The sequence below is a fragment of the Magnolia sinica genome, chromosome 13, assembly GCF_029962835.1.
Source record: "Magnolia sinica isolate HGM2019 chromosome 13, MsV1, whole genome shotgun sequence".
Lineage (NCBI taxonomy): Eukaryota > Viridiplantae > Streptophyta > Magnoliopsida > Magnoliales > Magnoliaceae > Magnolia > Magnolia sinica.
The window spans coordinates 27,645,910-27,664,215 of record NC_080585.1 but is presented as its reverse complement, the minus strand read 5'-3'; the positions used below and the strand labels follow the sequence as shown (position 1 = coordinate 27,664,215).

Genomic DNA, 18,306 nt, shown 5'->3' with positions numbered 1-18,306 from the left:
CAAAGCCTCAGATTCTTTTCTTTTAGATTTATGATTTATGCAATCCTTCTTCACATGTCCTTCCATCCCACAGTTCCAGCACTTTACCTTTCCTTTGCCCTTGCCCTTAGATTTGGATCTAGAACCTGAAGAACCTGTACCTTATTCAGAATTCTTACTCCTTGTAAGCAGTGCATCAAAAGATATCCTTATGTCGACATTAAGCTTTCTCATAGTCTTCCCTTGAAGGGCTGAGATAACAGTGTCGACACTTAGAGTTTTATTCGTAGTGCACATTTTGTCCTTGAATGACTCATACAACGCCGGAAGAGAATTCAGCAACATACATGCTTGTTCTTTATCTTTCATCACTTCCTCCATATCCAACAATTTGTAAACGAATTTATGAAAGTTACTGATGTGAGCCTTCAGATCTCCACCCTCTGCTATCTTGAATTTATACCACCGTCGCTTCAAGTGTAGGCGATTTTTAGAGGATTTTTCGCATAGACATCCTCTAACTTCGCTCATAACTTAGCCGTAGTTTTCTCCCTCCTGATATTGTAGAGAACCTCATCCGTAAGACATAAACGGATCGATGATAAAACCTTCTTATCAAGAGTATTCTAATCATCATCAGTCATGGTAGACTTTCGCTCCTCAAGAGCACCATCTTCGCCTTTCTTGATTAAGGAACTGATCATCTTGATCTTTCATAACTCAATTTTTTTCTTGAGTACTTCTCAATATCATACCTAGTGCTTCTCATTGATGTTAATCCCTCAGATTCAGATCTGTGCCCCAACGATTGCTTTGATACCACTTGTTGGGATTTGTGCTACGGAATCACACAAATCTTGGCACCAAGCAAATATAAGAGAACACATATTTAACGTGGAAAACCCTTGCGGGGGAAAACCACGGCACAAAGTGACAGAATTCCACTATGAAAGCATAAATTACAAAGAGAGAGAACTTACCCGATTCGAACAACCTCAAATCTCACCCTTGCTACACCCTTTAGAAACCCTAAAACCCTTTTAGGAACTATTGGAACCCCTTTAGAAAACCTTAGCATATCCTAGAATAGCCTTAGGGACCCCTATTTATAGTTTAGGAAACTCCACTTACACACTTCCTTTGAAAAATTTCGAAAACCGCCTCAAATTTACGCAATCCGCGCAGGATCTGCGTAACCCTTGACTAGTCGAGTCAGGGCCTCAACTGGTCGAAGGGCACCCTCGACCGGTCGAGAGTCCCGGACACCCAAAATACATGCTCGCTGGACTTCGAGTCGAGCGAGCCTCGACTGGTCGAGTAGCTCCCTCGACCGGTCGAGTAGCTCCCTCGACCGGTCGAGCAACCCCCTCGACCGGTCGAACAGCGCAGTGAATACAAGATTTAAGACATCTTTTTACAACATGCTATTTATTTTTTTTTAAAAATAAAAATGCTCTAGCACCGTCACGACACTGTAAGTTACATTGCTCTCAGTTGTATTTGGATAACTTTGACAGTCCAACAAGCTACATCTAAACTGTTCATTAAGCCTAAAACATGTTTCAAGGGCTACCGTGTGTAAGCAAGACTTCTTGGATGGTCAAATCCATCTTGATTGGGCCATCTTTTGTAGCCGTCTCATGGATAGGATAGGATTGTTATGATTGTTTATTAGAAGTGATTCTTTAGAATCATAAGCAATCTACGATGGGAGTTATCAAATAGATGGATTGAATTGTTGGTTAAACCTATTTTTGTACAAATGATCATGACTGTCCATATTAGAGGTCATTGATCACATGGGTTATGATCGTTGTATTGTAGTGGTGTGATATTTGCATGATACCTCATGAAATTTTCGTTGAACCTAATGGACATTCCATATCAATCAATTGGAGTGTTTAAGTATCCCAATGCAAATAGGAGAACTAAGCACTTGAGCGTCTCTCATGATAGGGGGCCGACGCCCTTTTGTTGTTGGCCCTGCCCGAACTGCTTTTTATACAGCCTTGTGCTCTTCCCCAGATGAAATACGGTTTGGTTTTTTTTTTTTTTTTAATGAGATGGAATCATTCTGAGGGAAATATGAGACCATTAACATACCTGAGAAATACAGCTAATATAAGGGGTTCTTCCAAATGACATATTGACATTGAACTCCTTAATAACATCTATGAAGGCTCATTTCCACACTTTTTCTCTTCTCCCTCCACAGCCATAGATTTCATTAGCCCAGTCATCATCGACATTGTTTCTCGCTTGTGGGGTCCCACCACTGTACGCATATGATACACAATACGTCGTCAACCTCTGTTTGTGCAAACAACTAGTGGAGGTTCTCACTCCCTGCGGCATTACGTGAAGGAATCGGGTTGAATCCACAGCCATCTATTGTGCGGTAAAATCTCAACTATTTCCTGCCAACCATTTTATGATGAATTTATCCTCTCTTAAGGTATGTTGTGAAGCCTAATTGCAATGGCAAAAATATCCAAAGCTGCTGGCACCGTGTATTGTAGAAATAGAGATAAAAATAATTAAAAAAATAAAAAAATAAAAACACGAGCAGCTTATGGGCACTTTCTTTAACACCTACCCACTGGTTTCAACATACATACTGTATACATGTGCACATGTAAGTTAATCCAGTCTTTTGATTGAAACTGTCCTTCTCAGTGTGAATGAGCTGTCATTGATGGCCTAAACTTTAGGTAGCTTCTTCCTACTTGTATTCCATCCTTGCTTATGGAATGGAATGTAGACCATAGCTTTGCTTGTGGCCACCATGTGGTGTATTTCTCATCAAACCTATCAATCAGGGGGGATGAATAGAAGATACAAATATCAGCCTGATGAAAAAAAACTCAGGTGGGCCACACCTTGTGAACTTAGTGACTTTGGGAGAAAATTATCTTTATTTCAATTGATCTCGTTTATGTAACTTTTTATCAGGCTAATATTTGTATTTACAATTTAAATAAGAATTCTCAACTGAAGGACGGAATGGACTTTTACATGTGCAACATGGTGGACCTTATATACTATCAGTACTCGTGCGGGCTCCCCACATTAAGGGAAGGATAATCTAAGCCGTCCATTTTGTAGAAAATTCTCAACCGTTCCTTACCAACCATGTACAAAATTTATAACAAATTTACCTTCTCTTAATGAATTTTGCGAATCCTAATGGCACAGGCAAAAATATTCAAAGCTGCCATCATCCAAGATGATAGCGATTGTCTCACATATGAATATAATAATCATCTTAGAGAAGGAAGAGCTGATGCGGATTGAGTATTCCCCTGTCACCACCGACATCCTGGTGACCTGATGTAAGAACTATTTGATCGAGCCTCCTTATGCGAGCTTGCCCAGTCAAATCCCATGACATAAAGTCACAGGAATGTCCTTATTAACAGGGGCAGTACTAATCCATTCTTGCAGCAGACTTGTATTGCAGTAGTTTAGCAAACAATATCACGTTGGCACTGTCTGCTACTGGAAAATCTCCGTGGCCCCACCATGATGTATGCATTTTCTCGACTCTATCTAGCCGTTATTTCAGCCCATCTGAGGGTATGAGCCAAAAAATGAGGTAAATCAAAATCTCACGTGGACCACACTATAAAAAACAGCGGTGATTGAACACCCACCATTAAAAACTTCCTTAGGGTCCACTGTAACGTTTATATGACATCTAACCTGTTAATTAGGTCACACAGACCTAGATGGAGATAAAATATACATCAGCTTCATCCAAAACTTTCATAGCACCCAATTGCAACTTTTTAATGGTGAGGGTTCAATCACCGCTGGGGTGTAGTCCACTGAGATTTGGATCTCTTTTTTGGGGGCACAGCTTCTGTGAATACCTGACTGTGGGGACCACTATGATGTATGTGCCTAACATGCCTTACATTTACACTGTCCATCCATTTTGATAGTTCATTTTAGTGCATGATTCCAAAAATATGAAGCATATTCAAATCTTAGGTGGGCCACACCACAGGAAACAACAGTGATCGAGTACCCACTGTTAAAAACTTGTTGGGGCCACCATAGCTACCATAATACTCATTTCCCATCCAACCTATTGATAAGGTGACGTACTTGGATGAAGGGACCACTGAAATATCAGCTTGATCCAAGACTTGTATGGCCCACAAAAAGTTTTTAACAGTCAATCACCACTGTTTCCTGTTGTGTGGTCCACCTGAGCTGTCAAAACAGATGGGTAGTGTGGATGTAAGGTACATACATTATGGTAGGCCATCACAAGGCTCCACCTACCATAATGGATGTAGGGTTCCACCGAAGCTGCACCCATTTTTTGGCTTATGTCTAAAATGAGCTGAAAAGTGAATGGACAGGGTGAATAAAACACATTAAGTCTACGACACTTTTCAAGAGCTACCATGTATTATAAGTGAGTCTGTTTAATTGATCAAATCCATCTTAATTGACCATTTTTTATAGCCGTTGGGACTCATGTGTAGGATTGTTATGATTGTCTAACACAAGTGATTCTTTAGAATCAAAAGCAATCTATGATGGGAGCAATCTAATAGATAGATGGCATCGTTGGTTACACTTTTTTTTTCCTGATATTTCCATGCTAGTCCATGATTTTTTTTGTTGAACTTGATGGACAGTCAAGATCAATGGAATAAATTGTTTAAGTTTCCCAAGCAACTAGGAGAACTAACCTTACAATTGTGTGAGAGATCCATAGCTCAAGTGGTAGACTGAGTGAAAGATACATCGTTTCAACACTGAGGTCTTCCCTTAGGGGGGGTGGCTAACAGTGAAGTGAGATCTGACAGTGGGTGTACTAACAAGCTAACAAAAAAAAAAAAAAAAAAACCTTACAATTGTGTAAGAGATCTTACCCTTGAGCATCTCTCTTTGAGTGCGGGTTGTCCATTCGTTGAAGGCATAAGAAATTCCAGTCTCGTGGCTTCTCATTAGTTCCACCATAATTTTTACGTTAGATCTACACCTTCCATAAAAAATTTCAGATAATTTTAGAGCACGACCCTCAAAATGAGGTACATCCAAAGCTCCATAGGATCACACCACAAAAAATAATGGGGATTGAACAAACTAGCGTTGAACCTTCCGAGGGTAAACTGTGAGGCTCATTTTCCATATGACTTGTTCATGGGATTATACCTAACTGGATGAAGTCAAAATACAAATATCAGCTTGATCAAAGCCTTCTATGACCCAAAAAATTTTCAACGGTAGCATCAATGCCTACCATCTTTGGTGTGGTTCACTTTAGCTTTGGATTTGCATTGCTTTTTCTTTTTTGTTTGTATCTTAAAATGATCGAAAAAAATGGATAGACCGTAATCTAATAAATACATTATCTTGGGCCCATGTAAATTTCACACTGTTGCTTGCTGTGTGGTGTCGGGGAGTGGATTAGATAAGACCCAGCCTCACCCAAGAGGGTGCAGCCCTTACCGTGGAGCCCACCCTGATTTGTCTATTCTTTATCTATTATGTCATCGTTTTTACATATAATTTTAGAGCATTATACTATAAATTAAGAAGATTCAATTATCAAGTAGACCATATTGGTGGGTTGGAATCAAAGCCCTCATGGCCAGCATGGAAGTCTCTATCTCCTACTCCCCTAGAGAGGCTAATGCGGTTGTAGATGGGCTGACTCGAAGGGGTAGTAGCTGTCAGACCCACACCGGAACTTCCCGCCCTCATCAAGGCCTTCTTTTCCTAGGGAAAGTAGGCCTATGCTATTTGGTAGAAGGCGTTGTTGCCTCATCCTGCTTTGTGAAAGTGTACAGCTCTTCTTTTCAATATATATGAAAAGATGGTTCTTACAAAAAAAGAAAAGAAAAGTGGACCATACTCTAGGAAATAGTGGTGATTGAACACCCTATAACTAAAAACTTCCTAGGCTTCACTTTAATGTCTCTGCATGCAGTTTTTACTTTTGATCCAATCTGTTAATAAGTTACTTTTGATCCAATCTCTTGATAAGTTCAAATAAGCCTGGATTTAGAGACAAACCAAATATCAGTTTGTTCCAAAACTTTTGGGACCCATTAATGGTCAATCACCACTTTTCTTATGATATGGTCCATCTAATAATTGTAGCTCCTTCATTTTTTACATAATGCCCTGAAATAAGAAAAAAGGATGGATGGGATGGATACATAATATACATGTCAAGGTGGGTACCATGATAAGGGTGGCACCGTCTAGCCGTGCCCAGGTCTCACCAAATCGGCTCCGGTGGTGTAGCACATTCCATGGGGAGAGAAGAAAACCGGAAGTGTACTTGGCCCATCATGATGCATGTATTTAGATCCGCACGGTCCATTCATTTTTTTTCATATCATTTTACGAATTAGGAAAAAAATGAGGCAAAGCCAAGGCTCAAGGGGGCCAGGCCACACTACAAAAACACTAGGAACTTGACAAATACAATTGAAAATTTCTTGGGCGCACCTAAGGCTATGATCAAGATATCATTTGTGTTTTCGATTATACATCCGACAGATAAACCTCACAGTGGACTCTAAGAAGGTTTCAACTGTAGTAATTCAATCCCCGCTATTTTATGTGGTGAGGTCCACTTGAGATTTGGATGTACTTCATTTTTTGGCTTGTGCTCTTAGAAAGATCTGTAAAAATTAATGGACCCTGTGGATCTAAAACATTTTTTTCTTAAAATAAGCAATTCATTAATGTGGCACGTAATTTATTTGGGAGAGAGAAATCTGCCTATCTTGTTAGCTTGTAGTCATCCACGACCACGTGGACTAATGAGAACGGATGGTACTGAATTTTTTCAGTGCCTTCAACGTAGACTATCCGCATATGTGTTGAAGGCGAAGGGAATTCGAACTTCTGCGGCCCCACCATTGGTAATCACCGTCCATCCATTGCCAATCACACCAGCTCACAAAACAGGTAGATTTTTCTCTCCCCCAATCGGTTGCATACTACACAATGTAACTTTTAATCGTATAGAACTTATGTCACCCTACCATCATTTATGTATTAGATCCACACTGTTCATCCATTTGTCCATATCATTTTAGAGCACGAGCCTAAAAACAAAACACATCCAAAGTTCAAATGGACTACACCACATAAACCAGTAGAGAGTAAACAAGCTACCGTTGCCATCTAAAATGTTCATAATGTCACATAGATCTGGATGGAGGGACAACACAAATATCAGCTTGATGATATCGTTCTGTAGCCTCAAGAATTTTTCAACAGTACCCATCCATTCCTATTGTTTCCTGTGGTGTGGTTTACTTGAACTTTGAATTCGCCTACTTTTTTTTTTTTTTTTTTGGTGGGCTCATATAAGCACTACAACAAATTAGGCCTGAGCCGACTGATGGGCTTACCCTTTGCCCGCAGCCCGTTTTAACGGCTGCGGGCAAAAGGTCCGTTTCTTTAAAAAACAAAAACAAAAAGGCCTATCCGTAGTATCTCCCTCTCTCTGCCTCTCTCTGCCTCCCCCTCGTATTTATCTTCTTTCCTTTTTTCCTTCTTGCAACACCCGGCAGCAGCAATAGGGTAAAAGCTCTGGAATTTTTCTCCGACCTGCTCCCTCAATTCTCTCAGAAAACTCTGCTACCGATTTTTCATCTCTATCTCTCTCTCTCTCACTTTAAATGCTGAAGGAGAGAGCTCTCCTTTGGATTCGCAGATCTCAACGAGCTCACGTTTTCAAAGGCGGACCCGTTTGGTTATCGCATTCGCATCGGATCTACGTTTTCTTTTACTTTCTCGCTTCCTGTTTTATCGATTTAAGGTAAGAGCAAACGCAATCTTTTTGATCTCGTCTTCCCGCATTGTAAGGTTAGGGTTTCATCGACCTGCATTATGTTTTCTAGGGTTTTTTGAGTCACATTTGTGTTCTGCAACGATTTTTGGGGGTTTCTGGATCTGCATTTTGATGTTGAGATCGTTTCATAGTATTTTTATTTTTTAAAAATTTTGTCTGATGTTTTTCATTTGTGCTTTGATGATGTAGATCTTTTGAATATTAATTAATTTATTTTTTAAAATTTTCTTTTAATTGAGGGATTTGAAATTTCTGGCAAGAAGGTGATCATGCTAGGCATAGAATTTGGGGGTACGATATATCGGCCAGCTTTTTTCTCCCTTTTTGTAGCGAAAGGGCAGCCTGAAATGTGATTTTCTCTATATAGTTCCCTCAAGGATATTCAATAAAGAAATCCTTTAAAACTAAAAAAAGATACCTCGACCCTTGGTGGACAATATCAGGTGTCAAAATAAATGATATAAGAATTGGGCTCATGTTCTTTCCTCTCTCCTTAGGAGCCATATAGGGAATTATCTTAGAGGTTGACATGCATAGGCTAGTAGATAAAAGTCTAGCCCTTTTTGTTGGCATCTTCAAATTAAATATTATCTATATTTTAATGCTCTGATTGATGTTGATAATAAGGTGTGAGATTTCCAAAAAAAAAAAAAAGTTCTGAACCATACTTAGTTTATTCTCCATATTGGTTGACTGCCATTGCTATTTACCTGAAAATGCAACTGCTCTGATTGGTGGAGATGGCAGTGAGTTAGTTAACTATGCATCCCTTGAAAATAAAGTTCTATCATTCTCCATACTGGTTAACTATCATGGCCATTAAGCTGAAATTACAACTGCTCTGTGGTACTTAGATAATTTGTTTGATAATCTTTCTTGCAATGATCCCATGTGTTATGCATGTGTTCTGTTTGTTTTTCCTTGTTTCATGATTCTGTAGCTTCCAATGCGATTAGTCTATGCCTTTCCTTTCTGTTCCTGTATCAGTCTTGAAGTGTTGCTTGTTCCTGACATGCTTATTAAAGACCTTGCTTAAGATTCACACTCTTCAACAGACTGCATGAGCAATTGACTACTGCAAAACAGTTTGATTTTTTTAGCTGGGTCTCCATTCATGGCTCAGTGGTAGACTTACAACAAGTTTCAACAAATAAATTAGACTCATGCATGTTAAGTTGCCCACAATCTGCCCAGGAACAAGTTCATGAGATCCAAGCCATTCATTATCTAGTTCCAAATGAAGTGCATTTTGGAACCTAAAGGATTTAAATCCTTTTGAATCTGATGAATGAGAACCAGTCCTTAGTTTCTTATTTTCTACTAAAATTGTGAGATCACCCTTATCAGACCATAATTAAACAATAAGATCCAGTTGATGCTGTAAGTTTCTTCAAGGCCCTGATACAGATCAAGAAACTGTCTCTAAAATTAGACAGGCTATCAAAGAACAGAAGAAAATCACCGTTCAATTGATCAACTACACAAAGAGTGGTAAGTTGCTAATATCAGTACTTCCAGGTATGATGTCACTATATCATGTCAGTTCCATCATTTATTGCATTAGGAACTCAACTTTTCCATGTGCTTGATCAACTACACAGAGTGGTAGGTTTTACCTTTGATGCTTTTCCATGTGCTTGACCTTTGAAATCTGGGAACTGCAGGGAAAAAGTTTCTATAATTATGCTATTTAATTATATTTCATTTCTTAATATCTGTAACTTGCTTTTTTGTCTCATTTACTTTACTGATGGGAGTAGGTACATGTTTTTCTTAACTTCGGTTTCAATTGTTTCCCTATGGAGTGTAAATAAATTAAGACGGAAACAACCCTGGAAGCATATCAGATTATCAGTTTTTAATTGAGTGGCTTACAGTTTTTTTCGGAAAATGTTCCAAACACTAGAAATGAAAGAATCTTTGAATCTACTGTCTTGTCTCACAAGTTTCTATAATTATGCTATTTAATTATATTTCATTTCTTAATATCTGTAACTTGCTTTTTTGTCTCATTTACTTTACTGATGGGAGTAGGTACATGTTTTTCTTAACTTAGGTTTCAATTGTTTCCCTATGGAGTGTAAATAAATCGAGACAGAAACAATCCTGGAAGCATATTAGATTATCAGTTTCCGTTTAATTTGGAATGAGAAAAAAAAAAAACACCTTTTCTCCTGGATTTTTTGTTTTCAGTTGAATATTGCAATTATTGTTGGTGTCAACCAATATTTGTGGAATATTGCAAGTATCACTTAAGTTCTTCCAAATGATTTGACATTGAGATCCTCAATTGCATTTTGAGAGCTCATTTCCACCCATTTTTTTCTTTCCACAGACATGGAGTGCATCTGCCAAATCATCAACATCATATCTACATGGTGGGATCCAATCACTCGTCCCATCATTGAGCTTGAAGACAACTTCAGCTCCCTAAAGGAAGCCATTGAAGAATTGAAATGCGTGAGGAATGACGTGAAGACAAGGGTGGTTGTCGCTGAGCGGGAGCTTCTCAAATGCAAGGACGAGGTTCAATTTTGGCTGAAAAAGGTAGAAGAAGCTGAAGGAGAAGTGAATGCAAAGGAAGAAACTTTCAAGCAAATGATGAGGTGTCTTTGGAATTGCCATCCAAATTGTTGGTCGGCCTACAGGCTTGGCAAGTGGGTGGAGAAGAAGCTGAAGGGTGTAGCTGTGCTGAAGAGCAAAGGTGATTCCTTCAAAGAGGTGGCGAACAAGCAACTTCCCGATGCTGTTGAAGAGAAGCCTCTTACATTAGCTGTGGGCAGGGACTTGGTGTTGGAGACGGTTCTAGACTGGATTGGCCAAGGCAAAGTGGGAGTTATTGGAATATATGGAATGGGGGGTGTGGGGAAAACAACACTCCTGAATGATATCAATAACCAATTCCTTAAAAGAAATGATGATTTCTATGTTGTGATTTGGGTGGTGGTGTCTAAAGAATTAAATGTGGAAAAGATTCAGATGAATATTGGCAAGCGATTGGGCTTGTCTTGGCCAGAGAATGATAGCAACAACCAGACACGGGCTCATGACATTCGCAAGGTCTTGAGTAGCAAGAAATTCATGCTGTTGTTGGATGATATTTGGAAACGGTTGGATCTAGATAAGGTCGGAATTCCTCATCCAAGCAGCCAAAACATGAGCAAGGTCATTTTCACTACACGATTTGAGGACGTCTGTGGCCACATGACTGCCGACAAGAAGATCAAAGTAGAATGTCTCCCAGAGCAAGAAGCAATGAATCTATTTCTACGGAATGTTGGTGAAGAGGCCATGAAATCCCATCCGGAGATACCGAACCTTGCCAATAGCGTTGCTAAAGAGTGCAAGGGTCTGCCCCTTGCGCTCATCACCATTGGGCGGGCCATGGCATGTAAGAAGACACCACAGGAATGGAAGCATGCAATATCAGTTCTGAGCACAAGCAAGCCACCGTCAGAGATATCAGGTATGGATGATGAAATGCTTTTGCGTTTGAAATTCAGTTATGATAATCTGGGTGGTGACATGATTAAATCGTGTTTCCTGTACTGTGCCCTGTTTCCGGAGGACTACTCCATTGACAAAGAAAAACTAATAGATTACTGGATAGGCGAAGGATTCTTAGATGGGTGGGATGATGATCTTGATGAAGCCCATAACAAGGGACATGATATCATTGGAAGATTAAAGGCTGCATGCTTGTTGGAGACTGGTTCTAAAGAAAAAACAATGGTAAAGTTGCATGACGTGATTCGTGATATGGCATTATGGATAGCTTCAGAGTGCGGGGAGAAGAAGAAGAGGTTTTTGGTGAGAGCTGGCGTGGGACTGACGCATGCACCAGAATTTGAAAGGTGGAAGGAGGCCGAGAGGATATCTCTAATGAAGAATGACATAAAAGAAGTAACAGAGACACCTCAATGCCCCAACCTCTTAACCTTGATGCTCCAATGGAATATAAATTTTCGAAAAGTCCACACCGATTTTTTTCAATTCATGCCTCTTCTTGGGGTCTTGGATCTGTCAATGTCACGGATAGTAGGGCTTCCTGCAGCGATCGGTAACTTGGCAGAGCTACGGTATCTCAATCTATCATACACGGATATCACATCATTGCCTGAAGAGATAGGAAATCTGGTGAAACTGAAGCACTTGGATTTGGGGGGTACATTTAGTTTGCACACAATTCCTCAAGGAGCAATCTCCAGGCTTTCTGAGTTAAGAGTGATCAAACTAGAAAGGAGTTATTCAAAGTGGGAAGGAGGGAGTGAGGGATTAAATGTGAGTGAGTTGGAAGGCCTGGAACGTTTAAACCTTCTTAATCTCACCTTATCAAATGTGCATGCTCTTGAAAGGTTGCTCTGCTCTAGCAAGCTAGGGAACATGACTCGGTATCTATTTCTGATAAATCTGACTATCTCCAACCAACTATCATCCCTTTTCACTGCAATGAAAAGTCTTCAACAGCTTACTCTTCTCCGCTGCAATGGGTTGGTGGAGGTGACAATTAGTGCGGATGCAAAGAAGGACGACGATTATCCTGTTTCAAGCCTAGAATGTCTACGCCTTTCGCAACTCCCCGACGTAAATTGCATTCGGGTGGGCCACGGATGCTTCAGAAACCTTCGCACCATATCAATTAAGTGGTGTAACAAGTTGAAGAAAATTTATGGTTTACTACAACTTGAAAGTCTTGAAACAATTGATATAAAGCGTTGCAAGGAGCTAGAAGAAGTCAAAGGTACGGTCATTCCTGATGATGAAGTTGGAGATATATGGCTAATGCAACTAAAACATATATCACTCGGGTACCTTTCAGAACTAACGAGCATCTGTAGCTATGCACTGCATTTTCCTTCCTTGGAGGAAATCAACGTCATTAATTGCCCAAAGTTGAAAAAGCTCCCTCTTTCTCTCCATAGCGCTCACAATTCTCTAAGGAAGATAAGCGGTAGGAAAGAATGGTGGGATAATTTACAGTGGGAAGAAGATGGCATCAAGTCCTATTTTCTTCCTTTTTTCCATGAATCGAATTATTGAGTGTCATTGTCAAAGTAAAATTCCTTTTTAATAGTTATTTCTTAGGATGTTAGAGTAATTTTAGAAAGGAGTCTGAATTTTTCTTAGATCAAGTGTGTTATGTATTTTTATCAGTTTTAATATGTGTGCCATTGGACCACATGATATTACATTAATTTCTTATTTTGGTGATTCTACGCATGAGGTGTATCATAACTCTTGAGTAAACCTCTGTACAAGTGAGCTAATTTACATGCTACCACATATACCAGCGCAAAGAGCCCCTTAATTTTGTGTTGACCCAACGATAGTAAAGAACGAGCAACTGTGCATTTTATTCCAAGCATGCATTTACTTTGGGTCCCACTTGATGAGTGGATTGGCCTGATTCTTGTGTTAGGTATGTCATACCCTCACAACACAAGGGCAACATGCAGGACATTGTCCAACTAGTTATGTTAGATCTACTTAAATAAAAATGCTTTATTTGATAAATTGACACAAAGAAAGATGTGATGAAGTTGATCATCATCTTTCTTGATTAATAAACACCTTGAATTCACAAGGTACTCTTAAATCCTCGAGAATTTTCTGGAATCCATGGGAGAAATAATATAAATATCAGAATTTTAATTAATAGATTCTTCCAAAATAAATAAATTTAGCATGATCAAAGAACCATAAACAAATTCTAAAACATAATAAAAGAGTTCTAATCAAATAAGGAAATAAATTTGGAAAATCATAGAAATTTTTGTCGTTTGTTGATCTATTATCGACTCAAAAGTTGATCAGTCGAACGGGCTCAAAAATGTCTAAAGACTAAAACTAAAAATTCTATGAATTTCAAACTGTCAAACTGATTGGTCGACCTGTCGACCAAATTTGTTGACATGTCGAAATTGGCAAAAATTATCCAACAATCAATCTGGAGTTTCTGGTGGAATTTTGACATTGCGAACCAACCGGTCGATTGGTCCAATTATGCTAAATTTTGTCAATTTCTCTTTGGGCCCCTTCTGATCCATGTGTCATTAGGAACTTGCTTAATCCACATCCTACATCAAAAATAAAATGTGCTGAAAAAACAGCAGGTTCATGCATATGGAGAAAGAGAGGATTAACAAGATGTAGTAAGAGGAGTCGGGGAGCAATTGTGTAAGTGGAGTTATTTGATACTCTAGCAGAGTTATTACCCTTGATATGCATGCATCTATAACTTGTACACAGCATGTATAAGCTTTTGATCAGCTCATATGTTGTGTGCACTAAAATTTATGCCACATGTGCTAGCATGGCACGATAGATTCAAGATCCAACCCATCCATCGGAGGGGCACCACTGTATTGATCCCTAAACCAAGAGATAGGTTGTCCCACTGGTCAGGTGGTCCACAGTTTTCAAGACAAACGTGCACCTCTGGAAAAATTGGCTGAAGCTTTCTAACCTATCCACACTTTTCAAATATTGGACCCACATGCTGTTTAGACTAGATTTTATTTTTCGAAAAATATATATAAGGTCTGACCAACCTGAGGGATGGATTCGTTTTGGCACCTATGTGCCATGCTGGCACATGTGGAGCATGTGCACAAGCTTTATTACACACACATGTGCATTTAATGGATAGACTTAATACGAATCAGAAGGGACTGAGTCACTGACCCCGTCATACAGCTCTTGTTTTCAAACTAAAGACATGAAAAAGAATCCAAGAGCCAATCTCATCTCTCAAAGTTAATTATGTTTTATTTTGGGTATTTTTATCCATTTATCTTTTAATATATATATATATATATATATAAATGCATTAAATATTATACGTTTAATTGTAAAAAAAAAAAAAAAATCAATTCAGACAACCACATACTCATCCATTCTTCCAATTGGCCCAGCCTGACTAGACATTGAGTCGATTTTTTTGAGTATTTGAACTATATAGTCACCCCGGAATCAACTTAGGGCTGAATGAGTCAATCGGAGTCGCTAAATCTTTTAACCATGTCAGTGAAGGGCCAGGTTTGGCCCATTGGGTTTTGGAGCTGGGGTTTGTGGTAGGGTGGGCCAGGTATGGGCCTTTACAAATAAATAAATAAATAAATAAATAAAATAATAAAATAAAATTGGTCAAATTATGCTGAATTTTATTGATTTCTCTTTGGGCTTCATACATATATGCTGGGAAATTGCTTGATCCACATCATATTTCAGAAATGGAATGTGCTGAAAAAGTGGCATGTTCATGCATATGAAGGAAGGATTAACAGGTATGCATGAGAAGTGGCAGAGCAATTGTGTAAGCGGAGTTATTTGATACTCTAGCAGAGTATTACCCTTGGTATGCATGCATCTGTAACTTGTACACATAGCATATATAAGCTTTAATAAGCCCACATGTTGTCTTCACTAAAATTTATGCCACACATGTGCTAGCATGGCGCGATAGATGCAAGATCCAATCCATCCATCAGAGAGGCACCATTATATTGATCCCTCCACCAAGAGTTAAGTTGTCCCACTGGTCAGGTGGTCCAAAGTTTTCAAGACAAACGTATACCTCTGGAAATTTTGGCTGAAGCTTCCTAATCCATCCACAATTTTCAAATATTGGACCCACATGCTGATTAGACTAGATTTTATTTCAAAAATATATAAGGTCCGACCAACCTGAGGGATGGGTTAGTTCTAGCGCCTATGTGCCACGCTGGCACATGTGAAGCATGTGCACAAGCTTTATTACACACACATGTGCATTTAATGGATAGACTTAATACGAATCAGCCGGACTGAGTCACTGACCCCATCATACAGCTCTTGTTTTCAAACTAAAGACATGAAAAAGAATCCAAGAGCCAATCTCATCTCTCAAAGCTAGTTATGTTTTATTTTGGATATTTTTATCAATTTAACTTTATTCAAAAATATTTACATGCATTAAATATTATAAGTTTAATTGTATAATAATAATAATAATAATCATCGAATAAGACAACTACAGACTCATCCAGTCTTCTGGTTGGCCCAACCTGACTAGAAATTGAGTCGATTTGAGCTTTCAAGTTTTTGAACTATAGTCACTCCCTACTCAACTTACGGCTGAATGAGTCAATCAGAGTCACGAATCTTTTAACCGGCTCAGTGGGGGTCCAGTTTTGGCCCATTGGGTTTCGGAGCTAAGGTTTATAGTAGAGGTAGGTGGGCCGGGTATGGGCCTGATTTTGACGCAAATTGGTAAAAGATCTTGTCTATTGAGGCCATGCCGGAGCAGGCTTGTCCCTAAATTCAAAGGCCCGGTTAAGTGATGGGCTGATCCTGGCCCTAATACTTAGGCCCAATTAATAAACGGATAAGGTCCCGCTCATGATGCATCCATATCCTAGAAAGGAATAGTAGGTCTTGCTATCAACACGTGTATCAATTTTTATTTTTATCTTTCCAATATGATTTATTCTACACAAGATTATTTATATCTGGAAATCATGTTTTGATTATCCAAACCATTCCTTTAGTGGGCTGCGACACAGATGGAGAAAGTTCCTATATAATAGATGATTGAGAGAGAGAGAGAGAGAGAGAGAGAGAGAGAGAGAGAGATGTGTGTGTGTGTGTGTAGAAAAGGCCCACATCAAATGGAAGAAAGGTCTAATGCTGAAGTTTTAGGATCTTCCATTATGGGATATCTTAGGGTACCCTCATCTGTAATGGACCTGGTGCGGAGCAGCAGCTGCCGCATTAAATGGGAGGCTAACTGTTATTTCCATGCACAAAAATTATTAACCATAAATAAAGTTGTATAAATGTTAACAGAGATTAATGACAGATTATGAGACCAGAAATACACAGAATATAATAGAAGAAAAGCTCCTGTATTAAAGAACGAATGGAATAATAAGAAGATATTGTCGACAAACTCAATAGAAGCACGGATCTATATCTCTTTCCTAAAAATTATTCGCATCCATTTGATGACATGGATGATTGACTCAGATCTCCTACAATTAAAAATAAATAAATAAATAAAAATTAAAAAAAAAACCTTTTGTATACAACTTCCAATTAAATAGGAATGACCGGCTCAAACACCAAGTGATTGATGCTCACAGCACATTCACTTTTTCTATAAAAGAGAAAAACATTGGAGAATTTTTAAAGAAAGAAGAGAAAGACCTCTTTTGGAAAAGATAATAAAGCGGCTAATGGTCTGCTAAGTTTTTTTTTCTCAAAAATACTATATATAGTAATCATATGTATCATGTGGTGGACACTGACACTAAGGTGTCAGCCCACGTAAACTTTAGTTTTACAAACGGTTACAAAAATGTTAACAAAAAAATGCCACATATTGTAGCAATAGGCTTGATCAAAGAAAAGAAAAAACAACGGAAAAAAAATGCCACAAACAACGGAAAAGAAAAAGCTAGGCCCGTCCGCATGAGACGACGTAACAAGCATAGGCCTACGTGTTCATGGCATAGCATTTTCAAGAGCTCAATATAAACTTATCATATGCTTCCACATATAAAAGAGAAATAGTTTTCCTATATCTCCAATGTGGGACTATTCCTACCAGCAAAAAGCAAAGAAAGTTCAAAGTACTTTTTGATCAAACTCTCTTTTATTTTTTTTAAAAATAAATAATCATACCATTAAACCAACACCAACGGCTCTCTCTCTCTCTCTCTCTCTCTCTCTCCCCAACGGCTCTCTCTTCTATTTCCCCGTCTCTATAAATATAGTTCTCTCTCCAACGGCTCTCTCATCTATTTCCCCATCTCTATAAATATAGTTTATATGGAAGAGGAAGTCATTAATACATTTTTCTTTTCTTTTGTGAGATATATTGATCATTGACGTGAGTCTTGTATCAGGGTGAATAAATCCTAAGTCATATTTAAATTTTAGATTTTTACTCATAACGTTACAAAACTTGTTAATGGCCTTGCAAGGATACATCGGATGAACGAAGCCCATGACCAGTTGCAAAGTTAAGGCTAGTGGAATTTGCAATGCACATGAAACCTTTTTTCCCAATTGTGGAATTTGTAATGCACATGAAACCTTTTTTCCCAATTGCCTTGGATCTTGGCTGTCAATTAGAATGTCCTTTACTTCATCCTACTTCAAAAGATGGTGAGGCAGCTTGTAATCAAAATGTCTCATTCTGGTGAACTAGACTAAGATGGGTGGGCCTCCCATCACCAACATGTGCGGCTGATGAGACTACCGATGAAAAACGTCAACGTGGATCGGCCAAAAAATAAACCCACGATGACTGAACTTTCTGAACCGTTTGATCAAAGACCTTCGCATGTAGAACATGAACCAATGATCATTTTGTTTCTCACCATATGTGTTAAGGACCACGACGGGACGCTCAAAATTGTGCTATTTCACACTATAGTCAATGATTCCTACCACACCGTGTATGGTGTTGATTCATGTGGGCCAACATCAATAATGCATTTTTCTAGTAC

The 18,306-nt window shown here is 38.8% G+C and overlaps 1 protein-coding gene across 8 annotated transcripts in view; it reads left to right on the top strand.

The window, feature by feature from the left end:
- Positions 1 to 18,306, top strand: part of LOC131223359 (probable disease resistance protein At5g63020) — a 76,742-nt gene that overhangs the window by 24,735 nt on the left and 33,701 nt on the right. For 4 of the 8 annotated variants that reach the window (XM_058218752.1, XM_058218753.1, XM_058218751.1 and 1 more), the window contains one exon: positions 10,149 to 13,029. In XM_058218752.1, coding sequence (XP_058074735.1) covers positions 10,151 to 12,853 — 2,703 coding nt within the window. In that variant the 5' untranslated portion in view covers positions 10,149 to 10,150 and the 3' untranslated portion in view covers positions 12,854 to 13,029. Of the gene's footprint in view, positions 1 to 2,271; positions 2,378 to 6,729; positions 6,922 to 7,012; positions 7,236 to 10,148; positions 13,030 to 18,306 lie in introns of those variants that run through there. The other 4 variants (XM_058218755.1, XM_058218749.1, XM_058218748.1 and 1 more) reach the window with 4 other exon arrangements.